At 55.9% G+C, this 16,521-nt stretch overlaps 2 protein-coding genes across 8 annotated transcripts in view; one reads left to right on the top strand and one right to left on the bottom strand.

The window, feature by feature from the left end:
* Positions 1 to 7,393, top strand: part of CLCN2 (chloride voltage-gated channel 2) — a 16,659-nt gene extending 9,266 nt beyond the window's left edge. Inside the window, exons 18-23 of one of the 2 annotated variants that reach the window (XM_012457475.3) lie at positions 169 to 242; positions 476 to 526; positions 636 to 674; positions 849 to 953; positions 6,542 to 6,628; positions 6,743 to 7,393. In XM_012457475.3, coding sequence (XP_012312898.1) covers positions 169 to 242; positions 476 to 526; positions 636 to 674; positions 849 to 953; positions 6,542 to 6,628; positions 6,743 to 6,937 — 551 coding nt within the window. In that variant the 3' untranslated portion in view covers positions 6,938 to 7,393. The remainder of the gene's footprint in view (positions 1 to 168; positions 243 to 475; positions 527 to 635; positions 675 to 848; positions 954 to 6,541; positions 6,629 to 6,742) is intronic. The other variant, XM_064366876.1, reaches the window with a different exon arrangement.
* On the bottom strand, positions 7,264 to 16,521 carry FAM131A (family with sequence similarity 131 member A). 6 transcript variants are annotated; one of them, XM_012457497.3, is made up of 8 exons: positions 15,221 to 15,913; positions 15,074 to 15,134; positions 14,727 to 14,933; positions 13,930 to 14,072; positions 11,327 to 11,420; positions 10,894 to 11,076; positions 10,599 to 10,715; positions 7,264 to 9,027 (listed from the first exon to the last, which is right to left on the bottom strand). In XM_012457497.3, exons 3-8 carry the CDS (start codon positions 14,812 to 14,814, stop codon positions 8,552 to 8,554), a joined length of 1,101 nt encoding a protein of 366 aa, XP_012312920.1. In that variant the 5' UTR covers positions 14,815 to 14,933; positions 15,074 to 15,134; positions 15,221 to 15,913; the 3' UTR covers positions 7,264 to 8,551. The 6 variants fall into 6 exon arrangements, with proteins under 6 accessions (XP_012312920.1, XP_012312927.1, XP_012312935.1 ...); XM_012457504.2 differs by lacking the exons at positions 14,727 to 14,933; positions 15,221 to 15,913 and adding an exon at positions 16,322 to 16,521; XM_012457512.3 differs by lacking the exon at positions 14,727 to 14,933 and having other exon boundaries at positions 15,221 to 15,915.

Below are 16,521 nucleotides of genomic sequence, written 5' to 3'. Positions count from 1 at the left end.
TTAGAGTCCCTGGCCAGCCCTGTTGCTGGGGTACATCCCAGCTGGAGGAGGCTGCCCACATAAGCCAGGGCTGGAATTAGGGTACCTCTCCCCCGCCTTCCTTACCTTTCCTGGTCCTCTCCCCAAAAGATGACATTGCTCCCTGGGGCCTTATGTTTGGGAACACAGGGAGCCCGGAATCGGGAGGCATTGCCCTCCGGAGCCTCTTCTGTGGCAGTCCACCCCCGGAGGCTGCTTCGGAGGTGAGTGGCTGGGGCCTCTCCTCCCAGCTTGCTTTTTCCCGTGCTCCCTCTCCAATGCGGAGACCACCCTGCAGAGCCTGCCTCCATTCTCCCTGCCCTTCGGCCCTCCCTGCTGTTGGCTCAGGCCCTGCGCTGTGCCCTTCCCCTGGGCTCCACCACCTCCCCTCACCTCCCTCTCCCTGTAACCCCAACTCCTCATCTCTCTGGTTTGGTTCTGACAAAAATTGGAGCAGTTGGAATCCTGTGAGAAGCGCAAGTCGAAGCGGGTCCGAATCTCCCTGGCTGTAAGTGCGCCTGCTCTTCCAGCAGCTTGGGAGCACTGGGCAGGGAGGCGGGGTCTGGCTGGATAAACCCCAGAGCCCCTAGCTGCCAGCCTCCCTCCCTCTCTCCTAGAGTGACTTGGACCTGGAAGGCGAGATGAGCCCAGAAGAGGTAAGGTGCCACTGGACTCTGGACCCTGTTTCTTCCTGGGTGTGTTCAATCATGTCCTGGCTGCTGTCCCCAAGGGAGGGGCCATGTCGTTGGAAAAAGGGCAGGCAGCTTGCAGGGAGGTGGAGGTCAGCTACAGGCACCTTCTCCCTAACCCGCCTAGTCTCTTCCCCTCAGATTCTGGAGTGGGAGGAGCAGCAACTAGATGAACCTGTCAACTTCAGTGACTGCAAAATTGATCCTGCTCCCTTCCAGCTGGTGGAGCGGACCTCTTTGCACAAGGTACGGCCAGCAGCCTGGCCCGGGGCTGGTCTGGGCTCTCAGGAGGACACAGTGGGGATCTTGGTCCCCCTACAAGTTTGGACTCAGGCCAGTGGGGGAGAAGGGAGGAGAAGGGAGTTGGCTCAGTGCTGAGATATTTTTTAGACATATTGCTTGGATGATGGGAGGCTGAGAGCAGCCTCCTCCTGCTCTGTGGTGGAGCCGGGCATCATTTTTCTTCTGCTCAGGCTTGCCCTTGAGGGAACTCTAGGGCTTGAGCTGGGTGGAAGCCAGAAGGCCAGGCCAGGGCCAGAGCTAGGCAGGAGGCCACCGGAGCCCAGGGTTGATACACCCACGTGGGAAAAAATGGGTGAGAAACGGGCAGGATAAGAAAATCCAATATACAAGCTAACAAACATCCAAGGAGGGGTGGGGAGACTGCAGAGGAGAGAGAAACAAAGATGAGAAGCACCCAGTGGGGGACCTGGAATGTCAGACCGCAGAACGTCTGACTTACTGCGGGCCAAAGGGAAACTGGGAGGGATGCAGGAAGATGGCTCAGCAGAACTGCAAAGCGGCCCGCAGAAGTGGGCAGAGGAGCTGAGTAGGCTGCTGGTGGTGGGCGAGGCAGACGCCGCGGCAGCCAGGAGCTCTCTGCTTCCAGAACTCCCAAGGAGGGCAGCCTGCATGGCTGGGCATCTTCAGGCCACCCAGCAAGCTGGCAAAATGGCTCTTGGGACCAGCAGAAGCCAAGGGGTATTTTAGCTAAATTTTTGACAGGTGTAATGTACAAGTCTTGAAGCACTGGGGGCTTGGGGGAGGGGATAGGAAGCAGATGGACGTGCCCTAAACCTACATGTTGGGCATTTAGCTCACACACAAGCTGTGCCTAAGAGCCAGATAGCGTGGATAAGCGGAGACCGAGGCAGGAAGCACAGGGGGCAAAAGAGAAACAAAACGGCAAAGGTAATAAAGGAGCGTGTGAGTCCCCGGATGAGTGGCAAACTGCACTGCAGTCGCAAGAACAAAGGGAGTCGCCTGAGAGGGCTTCTCAGCCTTTCCTCCCGAAACCTGGAGGCTTTTCCACGGCGATCTTCCTGACTCCTCACGTCCATGATGGTGACCATGCTGCCATTTCTCAAGTGCTTGCTATGTGCCAGACACTGTGCTAAGCTCCTCAAGGGTTTAATCATCACAACCACACTACTAGCAAGTTTTTATAGATGAGGAAATTGACATTCAGAGAGGTTGAGCAAGCCGCACAAGGACACACAGCTAATAAGTAGCAGACTGGCCAGGCACAGTGGTGCACGCCTGTAATCCCAGCACTGTGGGAGGCCAAGGCAGGTGGATCTCCTGAGGTCAGGAGTTTGCGACCAGCCTGGCCAACATGGTAAAACCCCATCTCTACTAAAAATACAAAAAATTAGCCAGGTGTGGTGGCAGGCACCTGCAATCCCAGCTACTCAGGAGACTGAGGCAGGAGAATCGCTTGAACATGGGAGGTGGAGGTTGCAGTGAGTGGAGTTCACGCCATTGCTCTCCAGCCTGGATGACAAGAGCAAAACTCCATCTCAAAAAATATTAATAATAAGTAGCAGAACTGAGTCTGGAATCCAAGATGGTGTGACTCAAAAGCCTGTGGCCTTAACCATATTAATACTTGGGAGGGCCAGGCACGGTGGCTCAAGCCTGTAATCCCAGCACTTTGGGAGGCCAACGCGGGTGGATCACGAGGTCAAGAGATTGAGACCATCCTGGTCAACATGGTGAAACCCCGTCTCTACTAAAAATACAAAAAATTAGCTGGGCGTGGTGGCGCATGCCTGTAATCCCAGCTACTCAGGAGGCTGAGGCAGGAGAATTGCCCGAACCCAGGAGGCGGAGGTTGCGGTGAGCCAAGATCGCGCCATTGCACTCCAGCCTGGGTAACAAGAGCGAAACTCCATCTCAAAAAAAAAAAAAAAAAATACATAGGGAAACTGAGTCATGCAGTGAGGGGGCGGTCCTGTGCCTAAGTCAGCATAGCAGAGTCAGGCCCAGAGCCCAGATTTCCTGGCCCTGCTCCCAGGATTCTTCCAGAAGGCCATGTTGTCCCTCTCCCTGCCAGTTCACTATTCCCAGGCCCAAGAAGTATGGGCCCTCCAATGAGCTCCGTGATAGCTAATTAAATTAAATGAAAAAGAACAGAATAGATATTTGTTACAGACTTAAAAATCAGAGGAAGAGAAGAAGCCTTTGAGGAACCAACTAACAAAAGTACAAAGAACTAGAAGTGATAAGAACACGAAAGATCAGCATTCGGAGTGTCCTTACAGGCCGGAGGAATCAATGGGTAGCCTCCCGATGCAGTTCAGGAGGGGAACATTCAGATAAGGGAGAGAAGACAGTGGAGATCACTGCACCAGCTAGTAAGTAACTCCCTCAGAGCCACCCACGGAGAAGCAATGGTAAAGGCCACAGCGGGGGCCAGGCCGCCTGAATCCAAACCCTCAGTCTGCCGCCTGCTAGCTTGCTGTGTGCCTTGCTAAGTTTCTGAGCCTCTCTGTGCTTCCTTTCCCTATCTCTGAATTGCGGATCACACCGCACGGGGTTTTCTAAGAATTACAGGACTTGAAACATGTGAAGCACTACAGTAGAGCCTAGCACACAGGAAATACTTGATGTATGTTAGGAATTACTGTCACTACTCCTACTACTCACACCGAGATGAATTTTAAAAGATAGCGTGTGCTGGGCATGGTGGCGCACCTGTAGTCCTAGCTACTTGGGAGGCTGAGGTAGGACTGTATGAGCCCAGGAGTTCAAGCCCAACCTGAGCAACATAGAAAGACTGTCTTCTAACAAATTTTTCTTTTTTGAGATGGAGTCTTGCTCTATCCACCAGGCTAGAGTGCAGTGGCGTGATCTCTGCTCACTGAGACCTCCACCTCGCGGGTTCAAGTGATTCTCCTGCTTCAGCCTCCCGAGTAGCTGGGATTACAGGAGCATGCCACCACATCCAGCTAATTTTTTTGTATTTTTAGTAGAGACAAGGTTTTACTATGTTGGCCAGGCTGGTCTCGAACCCCTGATCTCAAGTGATCCACTTGCCTTGGCCTCCCAAAGTGCTGGGATTACAGGCATGAGCCACTGTGCCTGGCCAAAAAAAAAATTTTTAACTAAAATTAAAATACTGTAATGAGACTGGGTGTCGTGATTCACACCTGTAATCCCAGCACTTTGGGAGGCTGAGGTGAGCAGAGCAAGACATCAAGAGTTCAAGACCAGCCTGGTTCAAGCCCAACATGGTGAAACCCTGTCTCCACTAAAAATATGTTAGCTGGGCATGGTGGCACATGCTTGTAGCCCCAGCTACTCGGGAGCTGAGGCAGAAGGATCACTTGAACCCAAGAGGCAGAGGCTGCAGTGAGACAAGACTGTGCCACTGCACTCCAGCCTGAGTGACAGAGTGAGACTTTTTGTCTCAAAAAAAAAAAAAAAAAATACTGTAATGAGAGAAGAGCTGAAATGTGGAAGAAATTAATGTTTTCAGAAAAAGATAAGTGATTGTGAAGCTGGAAGCTGGTGTGCACAGTGGAATCTGAGGCCATAAAGACGGGCTGGGGTTGGCTTGGGAAGGGTCTCATGGGTCATTCTAGGAAGTCTGGGCTGTAGGCAAGTTTAACGAAGTGCATAGGATAAGAAGGGCCAGACTGGAGGGAGGGGAGCCAGAGAGGAGGAGAACCCGTGAGGCTGTTGCAGCCCCGGTCTTTGTGAGGATGGTGAGGCTACAGTCGGGACATGGCCAGGCTGTTCAGGAAGTGAATTGGTAAGGCTTGGTGACCACCAGGGGCAAGTGGTTAGCAAAGCTGAAAGGCATATCGCCTGCCAGAAGCTCACCTGATTAGGATTGTGGAGAAAAAGAAAATTCAAGGGAATTATTTAATAGGCTCCTTGGGAGAAGAAGAGAGGGGTTATTTGACCAGGAGACAAGGCTAAGAGATTATTAAAACAGGAAACCTTATAATAAAAGCGTTTCCTTCTGAAGTCAGACAAAGAAAGTAAGCTAACTTGTAGCACGTAGGACTCAAGTTAGTCAGGAGGAGGAATTGCTAACCACATGACAACTGTGTTATCCGTATTGCAGGAACACAGAAGATTTTTTTTTTTTTTTTAAGAGACAGGGTCTCACTCTGTCACCCAGGCTGGAGTGCAGTGGCATGATCATGGCTCACTGCAGCCTCTGCCTTCTGGGCTCAGGTGATCTTCCCAACTCAGAACCCCAAGTAGCTGGGACTATAGGCACACACCACGTCTGCTTTTTGTAGACACAGGATTTTGTATATTGCCCAGGCTAGTCTCAAAGTCCTGGGCTTAAGCGATCTGCCCACCTCGGCCCCCCAGAGTGCTAGGATTACAGGCATGAGCCATGGCGCCCAGAAGACCTTATTCTAAAATTGAACTTCTCACCCCTCTAAGTATTGTCATGCCATGGGTGGAGAAATTTAGGAAAGTTCTGGAAATCCCTCCCTGAAGAATTTCAAATGTATAAGAACATTTAAAAAGTATTCAGGCAATTTAAATGAGTTCTGAGTAACTGATACAGAAAAAGGTGTTATTACTGCTCATCTTGATCCAAACATTAAGCCAGGAGGCTTACAAGTAAACTCAGAACAGTGAGATAGATGATAGGCCAAAAATTCCAGGAACTGCTGAGTCAGGAGAGCGTTTTTCAAGGCATCTGGCCCCAAGAAAATCTACTTAAAGCACAAGGAGAACTGGCTGACAGTTTCTGAAGCCTTGGTGGTTACAGCTGAAAGCTTAGGGGAGGGCTCAAAGCAAGCAAAGCATGGGAGGATGGGGTGCCTGTGGTCCTCCTGGACTGCAAGCTGCATCTCAGCAGAACTTGGGGCGCTGCTTAGACCCCAGAAAAGACAGACTGTGTGAGAGGCATAGCATGCGTCAGACCAAGACCGGGATGCCAGAGCAGGGGAGAGCCCCCACACCTGGCCACTGAGCTGGGAGGGCAGTTGAGAAGCAGTGGAGCGAGAGGCACAGGATTCAGGCCCGGGGGCCCTTCCGGTGGGCGTGGGCTCTGCCTTCTGGGTGTATCTGCAACTAAACAGGAGTGGGCTGTGCATCCCCGTCTAGTGCGAGGAAAGTGACTGGGGCTGCACAGCCACTCCTGATGATCCACCCCGAACAAGTCACTTCACTGTGGAGCCCCATGCTGCTTCTCCTAATGCTGAGTTCTCAGGGGAGCACTGAAACGAAATGATGATGTAAGACCTAGCCCGGAGCCCAGCCAATCACTGGACTTCATGTGTGAGCAGTTGTCCTGTCCCACATCCCCTTTCTAACATGGGACTAAGAATTATTCCGCATCCTATTTCTCCATGTGAGCAGCAATAGGATTTGGAGTATCAAGTTTCTGAGGCCTGGCCACAGAAACATTCTCGTTATTATTACAGTTGTTACTGTTTTCCCTCCAGCAGTCCGGTCTCCTTCCCTCCCGATCTGTGGCACCTCTTCTATTCCTTGCCAACCTTGTCCCGGCCTCCTGTGGCCTGTCATTTAGAGCTGCCCCTTGTCCATCAAGTCCAACCTGTTTTCTCCCCACACTGCAGACTCACACCATCTTCTCGCTGCTGGGAGTGGACCATGCTTATGTCACCAGTATTGGCAGACTCATTGGAATCGTTACTCTAAAGGAGGTGAGATGATGGTGGCCTACGGAAGCTGAGGTCCGGCTCACCTGGGGAGAGAGGCGGGGAGGAGTCTGAGCTGGGAGCTCTGGGCCCAGACGTCTGTCCCTCTCACCTTTCCAGCTCCGGAAGGCCATCGAGGGCTCCGTCACGGCACAGGGTGTGAAGGTCCGGCCGCCCCTCGCCAGCTTCCGAGACAGTGCCACCAGCAGCAGTGACACGGAGACCACTGAGGTGCATGCACTCTGGGGGACCCACTCCCGTCATGGCCTCCCCCGGGAGGGCAGCCCTTCTGACAGCGACGACAAATGCCAATGAAGCCCTCGTGGGTGGCCTAGGATGGTGCTAGCCAGGCCGTCAGCCCAGAATCTGCGTCTCTCATCCCTTCTGCCTTGGGAAGGCAGGGGGCAGCTATAACCGGAGGCTGCGCCCCATCCCCCTCCAGACCTGGGGTGCCAGCTTCTCCCAGCTCATCCTGCCTGGAATCTGACCCAGTGCCCACCAGGGCCAGGAAGATGGGCCCTGCCCTGGCAGGATGGGGTTAGGGTCACTTGACCCCTGTTCCCCCTTTGAGGGGAAAGGGGTAGAACAAGATGGGTTTATAACTGGAACCTCCAATGACCAGATGTATATAGAGATTTACAAAGATTTTTATATTAATTTAATAAAACAAATTATTAAATAGAACAAAATAAACACCTAATGAGCCACTTATATATAGAATGCTTGTGCCCGTTGGCTCTCGTTCTTACCTTGGGCCCTCTTACCTGACAAAGCCTACAAGGCACCACCCCACAACCATGAAAAGCTAGAGTCCAGTGACCTTGGAATGCAGGATCTGCCAGAGTCTCCACTGTGTGCTCATGAACACCCTCGCTGGGACGGGGCCCTGTGCTGAGCCCTGGCCTTTCATTCAGACAAGAAACGCTCTACCTTCTTCCCTCCCCAAGGAGAAACACTCCCCCATGGCTGTCACTCACTGGCACAATTCCTGCCCCTCAGCAGGCATCAGCTGACAACTCCCAGCCACCCCTGTGGCCCTCTTGTGGCCCTCTCTAGAAGAACATGGAAGTCCCCGCTCTGTGGCAACCAGAGCTAGTCTTTCTTCCACCTCTCACCCGCTCGCTCGGAGAACTCTCCGTGAACATGGGCAGCCCGGCTGGCTGGGAGGCTCCAGGACACTGCCCGCACATCCCAAGAAGGGGTTGGGAAAGGGCCCAGGCCCCATTAGGGGGCCAGGAAAAGGGTGGAGGGTACATGCTTTCATCATTCCAAAGCCTCCCAGAGAAGAGAAGATCTGACTGAAAGAACAGACCAAAAACCTTCTGTCTTTAGGAAAAAAAGAGGAAGATTTAGAGACGATGGAGAGGTGAAGCACAGCACGAGCCCAGGTGGGCAGGGGGCCTGGGGGACGGCTCAACCCATAGACTCTGGGAGGGCAGGAGCCGGCCCCCCAGGTTGGGGTGAGTCTATCAAGCACTGCACATGGACTCGGAGGTGAGGAGAAAAGCAGAGAAGAAAGAGGCATGGGGAGGGTGGGGGGTGGCTGGGTCCCCTCCCTCTGCACCCCCACACAGCCCAGTCACAACCACCCCCTTAGGGGTTCACATCATCCGAGGAGGAAATGTGCGTGTGGCATTTGGATTTAAGAACATGAACATCACTGCCTGCCACAGCTGTAGCCATGCCCCAGAGACCCCGGGCAACCCCCGGCAAGCCCCAGGAGTGGGGGCAGGACATGCGCCCCCAGCCCAGCCCAGCCCCTGCCTCCTCTCCAAACACTTTCATGCAAAACACACAACGGAGAAGCAAGCACTCCCAGGAGCCCTCTAGGCTGCGGAGCTCTGCTGGGAGCCTTGAGCCCACACTTGGGCACAGAGGCTCTGCCCCTAGCAGCAGCCAGGGGACGCATGCCACCAGGCATGAGGCGGGTCACTGTTCCTCCGGCTCTGCCTCATCCTCATCTAAGGACACCACCCCAGAAGAGGCCACGTCAGAGGCTTGCCGCTGCCGCTCCCAAGTGCCTACTAGTGGTGGGCAGAGCGGCTGGCAGTCCTTGCAGGGGGCTGGCTCCTCCTCCGCGGGGGAAAGGCAGGACTCCGTGAGGGGTGAGTTGTAGAGGGAGTCCTGGGCCTCCAAGGGGCCCAGGCTGCGGAAGGCACTTTCCCGGCTGGGGGGCAGTTTGGCGAGAAGCAGCTCATCGCCCAGCAGCTGGGAGGCCAGGCGGGCCGGGGAGCCCAACAACCCATCCTCCAGGCTGCACAGGCTAGAGCACAGGGTGTCTGGGGATACGGTCTGCGAGCAGTCGCTCTCGGGCTCCACGGAGCCCTGGCGCACAGGCCGGGAGAACCGGTGGCCGGTGAACAGGTCCTGGAGGTGCGGCCCCAGGGGCAGCTGCCCAGCGAGGTCTGTGAGGAGAACAGAAAAGAAGACAGCCTTGCTAGCTCCATTTCCACTGGTCCACATTCCCCCGACTCCATCCCTGGCATAGCTCTGGGGGTGGTGGATAGGGGCTGGGTAACCTTCAACCAGTCACAACTTTCTGAGACCTCAGTTTCCTTAATGGTGAGTTGGAGATTCTAACAATATGAGAACAAGAGTCTGGCACACAGTGAACAAGAAATGCAGGGGCCACTGCATATGGTCGTGCAGTTGCTGACTGCACCACGGGGCCCGTCCAAGGCAGTGAGAGACAGCAAAATCTAGCCCACACTCTGCTCACCCAGCGGCATGCCCTGGCCTGCCAGAGAAAGGGGTGCCTTTTTCTAATTTGCACAAAGATTCCACACGGGCTAGTAGCAGCCTTGGATAAACGTTAGTTATTATCATTACCCCAGGGGTCAAGGCAGGCCTGGAACTCAATCAAACAGAAATGCCTGTGGTTTAAGGTTCCATCTCGCCTTCAGACATTCACCTCAGCCCTCCAGACCACAGCTGCAGCCTCCAACCTGCTCTCATGTATTGCCTGCCTTGGAGAACTTGCTAATTCACTGGAGGGGTAGGGGCTGGTAGAGGTAATCTTCAAAGGCAAAGAGGTTGTGGGGAATGGTGGCCTGTGAGACTTGAGCCCAGAAGCTACAGAGAAAGTCAGCCACGTGGTCTAGGGAGTGAAAGATGAAAGGAGGGCCGAACACAGCTGCAGAGCCCTGCGGGGTCCAGAGCAAGGCCCACAGGCTGGAATGCAAGGATGCTGAGTTGGAGCCAGCTCGGCCCGTGGGTGTTCCAGGCCCAGCATGCCTTCCTGTTGACCCGGGGCTGCGGCTCCTCTGCCCTGCCACAGCCAGCCAGAAGGCTGCCTCGGGGAGGCAGAGGCAAAGGATCTGCAAAGCCTCCCTGAGACGTCACTGCACAGAAGGTGTCCTTGAGGTCTTTGGGCTTTTTTTTGTTTTGTTTTTTGTTTTCTTGTTTTTTTGAGACCGAGCCTTACTCTCGTCACCCAGGCTGGAGTGCAGTGGCGCAATCTCAGCTCACTGCAACCTCCACCTCCTGGGTTCAAGCGATTCTTCTGCCTCAGCCTCCTAAGTAGCTGGGAACTGCAGGCGAGTGCCAGCACACCTAGCTAATTTTTGTATTTTTAATAGAGAAGGGGTTTCACCATTTTAGCCAGGCTGGTCTTGAACTCCTGACCTTGTGATCCGCCTGCCTCGGCCTCCCAAAGTGCTGGGATTACAGGCGAAAGCCAGCCACCGCACCTGGCTTTTTTTTTCTCCTTTTTCTGAGGACTGCAAGGCACAACCATGCAGATAGGCAGAGAAGCCTCAGGCCCTGTAGAAAAGGAACTAACCCGTTTCTGCCTGCTCATCTCCCACCCGTGAGTGTGGATAGCCTTCCTGTCCCTAGAGTGTCCAGGCCTCCGCGGACCAAGTCTGCCCCTCTCTCCCTTCCCCTCCCACAGGCTGAGGATGTGGGTGTGGCTCTGAATGAGCCCCAGGGTCTATCAGGCAGGTCCTCCACAGCACTAGCGCAGGCTGCCCCTCACCTGAGTCAGTTCCCCCAGCAAAGTCCTCATCATAGGAGTCATCAGTGGAGTCCTCGCCGTCCACCGAAGACCATGCCCGGAGCTTGGCTTCTGCGATGGCAAACTGCTCAGCCACTCCTGTCGTGGGGACGGAACGCATTAGCAGAGAAGGTGAGCTAAGTCTAGGGCTCGGCTTGGAGACAGGAGAGAGGAGAAACAGAGAATGGAAAGACTCCGACCCCCACGTCAGACCCGAGGAGACAAAAGAAAGCTGCCCTGTGACCAGTGTGAAGCTTATCCCTTTTCTGCCATCCACCTGCTGCAAAGCGAGCCTCTTGTTCGCCCTCGCTGAGGTCCGAATAGGAGGAAAAGGCTGACTCCAGGGCAGCAGGCGAGTCACTCGGCTTGCTCCAGCCCTTCCACTCAATCAGGTGAGCCACTCGGCCCTGGGCCATGGCGGTAGGCTTGGTCACGTGGTCCTTCACCACCTGGGAAATACCTGGAGACGGGAGAGTGGAGAAGCCTGGTAAGGGAACAGGCCAGGGTGCAGCTGGGCAGGGAGGTGGAAGGGTGGCAGTAGTTAGGATCCATGTGAAGCTTTAGGTGGGGGAAGGGGGTGGGATTCATCTGAGCAAGGGAGGAGAGGGGAGACCCCAGCATGTGCTCACAGGAAACAGTTCCGGAGGGAATGTACGAAAGGGAGGAGAAAGGACGGAGAAGCCAGAAACACGGGAGCGGGGGCTGCGTACCATGCAGGGAGGACCTGGCCAGCGCAGCGATCTCCTGGATAGTTAGGGCTCTCCGGGACTTGGGCAGCATCGCGACTGTGTCTCCAACATTCACCTTGGGTGACACCATTAGAATGTCAGTGCCCCTCTGACAGCAATGAGCTTCCTCTAACATGCCCATACCCAGCCAAGGCATGAGGGGGAGACGGGATGAGGAGGGAACAGCACCTATGTCGCAGTGGCTACAGGGAAATGTAAGATAAGAAGAAGCTAGGACAGGTGAATTCTGGCCTCCTAGAAAGCAATGGAGATTCAGACAGGCCCCAGGAAGCAAAACTTCAGCTAATCCTCCACCTTCCTGGCACCCAGAGGAGACAGAGGCAGGGCAGGAAATGAAGAACCATGAGTGGAACCTCTGGGGAGAGGGAAGAGGAGGGAGGAGAAGAGTGTGGCAGCCAGGGCTTTGAGAGCCCCCTCCCCTCGCCCCCCCACCCGCTCCTCTTGGTCTTCCGACCCACATTCCAGCTGTTCCGGCAAACTTGGCAAGATGGAACTCAAACACGAACACCTTCTCCGCACGTCTGGCCCTGCTTCCTGAGCTCTGTCCTTGGCATCACCCACCATTCTCCCATCCAGCCTGGCTCCAAGCCTCAGCATTACCATCGACTCTCCCCTAGGCTTTGCTTGCCCACATCTGTTGAGAACTCCTAATGATTCCACCTGCAAACTCCCAGCTCCTACCCCATCCTTTCTACCCCTACTCCACTGCCCTTTCTCAGGCCCTCAATACCTCCTGCCCAGGTCAGCAGAAATGGTGCCCCCAGCCTCCTCCAATCCCATGCTGTCTTCTCAGGCCAAAGCGTAGTGAGTGGTTCTCATGTGTCCCCCCGGCTATTGTGATGGCTGGCTCTCTCTCATTCTTCCAGTTTGGGCTGAAATACCACCTTGTCAGAGTAGCTTTCCCGGCCCCCCTATTGGTGGTCTGTCCTCCCTCTTTTGTCTCTAACAAATCACTCTCTGTCAGTGTCCCCCATTTGTGGCCTTTAATTGTAGTGAGTGATAATGGTCTCTCGCATTTCCTGTTTCTTCTTGGTCTCCCTCATTGGTCTTTGGCTCGTGGGGAATTTAGTCTGTTTTGGTCACTGTAGTGCCCAGTGTTTAGCATACCACCGAATACAGAATAATCTTTTTAAAATGCATAGCCTGGATGAATGAGGTAAGATATAATGTAAACCGTTTTCCTGAAGTGCAGACGGTTACTTGTCTCTAAAATCCTGTCTTGGCTCCCCGCACTGTCCAGTGAGGCTAGTGCAGGCATCACGCCCAGGCCCTGAAGGACCTCGCTCTGTGATGCCCCTGCCTCCTTCCAAGCCTCCTTGGAATCCACTGCTGGTCTCCTCTGCCCAATCAAACCCCCTTCTCAGGCCGGGCGTGGTGGCTCACACCTGTAATCCCAGCACTTTGGGAGGCCAAGGCGGGTGGATCACCTGAGGTCGGGAGTTCAAGACAAGCCTGACCAACATGGAGAAACCCCATCTCTACCAAAAATGCAAAAATTAGCTGGGTGTGGTGGCAGGCGCCTGTAATCCCAGCTACTCAGAAGGCTGAGGCAGGAGAACTGCTTGAACCCGGGAGACGGAGATTACAGTGAGCTGAGATCACGCCATTGCACTCCAGCCTGGGCAACAAGAGCAAAACTTGTCTCAAAACAAAACAAAACCCTTCTCTACCAGTCCTTGTCAGCAAGCAGCCCACCTGCCTCCAGGATAAGGAGCCCAGCTTTCCTCTGGGCCAAGAATGCCATCCTTACCTGAAAAAATGCTTGCCATCACTTAAGGCCTCTCTCAAGTGTGGCTTGCTAGTAATGCTTTCAGCCCACAGCCTCTCTCTCTTCTCTGCCCCACCCCGCCCCCATCATTGCCCTTGTCTGTCTTCTGAGGGAGCTCGGGATGGCCAGGCCTAAGTGGGATGCACTAAGTTCCTAACTCCACCCTGCACCTGGCTCAGCACTCCCTGACAAGCCCCAGCAAATGTTTCCATCACTGAAGGAACTGGGAGGCACACGCCCCTCCCCAGCATTGCTCAGCTCTGCGCTAGCACGTTCCTGTCCCTCGCAAGGACAGCCAACACTGCCCCTTGACCCGAGGCCCACCCTCGCTCCCTCCCCTTGGGTACCTGGCTGACAGGGCCCCAGGGTGGCGCCGGCAGCCTCCCGCCAGGCCCAGGGGGAGGAGCACCTGCTTGGTGTTTCTGGCTGGCTCTCCCTCCCTCGCCTCGCTCCCCACAGCCGCCGCCATCCGTGCCCGGCGCTCCGCGCAGCTGCGGCCCAGGCCCAGAGAAAAGGTGTATGTCTCCCTGGCAACCCATCACCATGCAACAGGGTCTCCCGGGATACGGCCTGGGATGCGCTGACGTCAGCGCCGAAGGCGCGAGCTCGCCACCCGCTGGCACAGCGCCTAGCGGAGCAGACCGGCACGGGGGCGGCCTCCCGGCCCGCCGCCGGATAGCGCCTCCGCTCTCCGGAAAAGGGAGCCAGAAGCAGGCTGGCCAGGCGGGGGTGGGGGCTGCAGATCCCCTTTATATGGATGCCGTCCTCCTTCCCCCCACCACCAGGGGCCCAGCACCTCTGGCAAGTCCTGGCTGTCCACCGAGGAAGGGCGGGAGGACCGGCTCCAGCCTCGGAGGGTCCGAGCAGATCCCAAGGAGGATAGAGAGAGACCCCGAGGAAGTTCAATCCACTCCACAGCCCACGCAGGGTCCGAGGACACTGAGGGGAAGGGGAAAGGCTGTTCAGCGGTGCCCCTGCTTCTACCAAGATCCCCATTTTCATCCAGTATTGCCATTTCATTTCTCAGCCCCTCCCCCCCAACCTTCCAGAAGCTCAGCGCCCACCAGGTGCTCTCCTCACTCTAAAAGCCCCTATCCCACACATCCCTGGCCCTCCGGCCCCTGGGGTCACTTTGGGGCAGCCCACTGGCCACCTTCCTGCTCTGGATAAATGTTGCTGTCAGACCCTGGGGTGAAACCAAAGGGTGATAAATTCTGACTCTCCCCATTTCCCAGCCTACCCATTTCTATTGGAAAGCAACTGAGTTCCGCCATGGCTGTCCCCACTGCCGCCACCCTGGACCTTCTGCAGGTGTGCTGCCTTCCTCTCTCTTCTACTTTCTTTCCTCTCACCAGCCTCAGCTGGCCCACAGCTCTTCACTCTTCTTCTCTCACAAACTCAGGATATTTTTTCTGATTTTCACCCCTGTCCCCTGAAGCCGTTTCCTGATGCCCTGTCTGGCCCCAGCCTGGTTCTCGCTGCTTCAACCTGGCTTTCAATATCTAAGCCAGAGTGATTTTCCTTTTCCACCTAAGCCCCTACTGCTCAGCTTCCCATCATCTCCCAGACCACATCCATGATCCCTGGTCTCACCTCTGCGACTTGTCTGACAAGTCCATCGTCCTCCAGGCCCTTCACGCTGCCACAGAAACATTTTGCCCAGCACAGAAATCATAGGCATGCTGGCTGTGTTGATGCAGAGAACCAAAAGCCTAGAACCGCTCCAGGCTCTGCTCCCAGTTCTATTCCTGTTTTGGCTCCGGATGCTGAGCCAGTCCCCTCCCCATTTGGAACCTGTGCCTAGTCACATAAGGAGAACATTTCTGCCTCATGGCTCTGAGGAGGTGGGAGTACCAGGGCTCAGCCAAGCTCTCTGGGGCTCAGGGAGCTGAGGCCCATCCCCTAGACAGTGCCAACAGGCAATATACATCACAACTGACCTTTAGCTGGAGCAGCCGTCTCTGTCCCTGAGCCTCAGCCAGTTGGTGGTCCCCAGAAATGCTACCAACCAGAAGGAAGACAGGTTACAGGCCATCCCTGGCCCCTAACTGGTACCTAACCAGGGCTCTGAGGTCAGCCAAACTCACCCCTGACTAGAGGAGGTGATGACTTCCTGAACTCCAAGCCTTGGCAGGGCCAGAGGGATCAGAGCAGTCAGCTGCTCCTCAGCTTCAAAAGCCACGAGGTTAACTTAGGACTACAAATCCCAGAATTCCTCAAGGGAAGTACAAATCTCAGCCACTCTTAGCTCCAAAGAACATCAAGTACCAACCACACCAAGGCCTGTGTGACTGACCACCTTCTCTGAAGGCCCAGGACCCATCCCAAACCCAGCCCTGCCTGACCCGAGGCTTGGAGAAATCCACGACGCCAGAGTAAAGGAAGCTGGCCAACCTCAGATGCACAGGACTCGGGCCAGGCCCGGTGCTCACGGCCACCCACGGAAACCCAGACCCAAGCAGGGGTCAGCACTGCGGGAAGGAAGCCCTGATGGCCAGCCTCTGGGTTCCTCTTTCCCTCCACAAAGTAGGGTGATTTGCTTTTGCTGATGGGGCAGGAAATTAAAGCAACTGTAATAAGTGAGAGGTGATTCAGTGTTCACAGGTGCCCCAAACGGAGCCTCAGTCCCCCTGTGCCAACTGACTCCGAAACGGGGAGTAAATGTCCGACAGAAATTCTGTGGGAGGGTGCTTGGCCGGGGTTGAAAGGCTATCACTTTAAGAAGATGGGGACACGGCTGGGAGAAGCAGGTTCCTAGCACAGGGCCACTCCCAGGACAGTAAAGGCAGAGGTGTAGGCGGAGGGGAGTGAGTGTGTGGGCGCTCAAGGCCGGTCGCCGCGGGCTGGAGTGGTGGGGACATCGGGCGGCCCAGCCCCTCCCCGAGCTGTGCGTCTCTCCGGATACCCTGAGCAGTGGGCACACGGCGGCCGGCGGCGAGACCACGCGTCTGCCCTGCAAAACCCCGAAGCAGGCAGGCCGTGGGAGCGCACCGGAGTCAGTCTGGCCCCTTCCCCGCTCATTCCCGCTCCCTCCTGTTGCCTGGCCCGCCTCCCGGTGCAGGCTCCTCCCTCTCCCGACACCGGCCCCCTCCTCAAGGCCCCCACCCACCCGCGGCCCGCGCACCGCGCACCGCGCACCGGCGGCCGCAGCCCGACTCCCCAACCCGTGCTCGGCCTCTGCCTCTTACCCTGACCCGCCGGGCTCCGAGAGCCGATACAGCCCATGGCCGGGCACCCAGGCACGCTAGCCTGCGCTCGGGGCGCGGGCCATCGCCTTGCAGAGGGTCGGGTCGCGGCCACCACTGGGGCGGGGAGAGCCCGTGAGAGGGGAGGGGGTGGGAGCCGCGCGTCCGCCGCCGCTCCCCGGAGAGGGAACCGGTCCGGTGAC

Source organism: Aotus nancymaae, unplaced genomic scaffold (genome assembly GCF_030222135.1).
Source record: "Aotus nancymaae isolate 86718 unplaced genomic scaffold, 86718_ANA_hifiasm-v0.15.2.pri h1tg000067l, whole genome shotgun sequence".
Classification (NCBI taxonomy): domain Eukaryota; kingdom Metazoa; phylum Chordata; class Mammalia; order Primates; family Aotidae; genus Aotus; species Aotus nancymaae.
Note: the sequence above shows the minus strand (reverse complement) of the source record. Positions and strands in the feature narration are given on the sequence as shown.

Coding starts and splice junctions, on each gene's coding strand:
- FAM131A (XM_012457488.3), bottom strand. CDS start 11,825: ATGTGGGTCGGAAGACCAAGAGGAGCGGGTGGGGGGGCGAGGGGAGGG. Junction 11,077..11,326: donor GGCCAGGTCCTCCCTGCATG/GTACGCAGCCCC, acceptor TCCCGTCTCCAG/GTATTTCCCAGGTGGTGAAG. Junction 9,028..10,598: donor TGCTGGGGGAACTGACTCAG/GTGAGGGGCAGC, acceptor TTCTCCTCACAG/ACCTCGCTGGGCAGCTGCCC.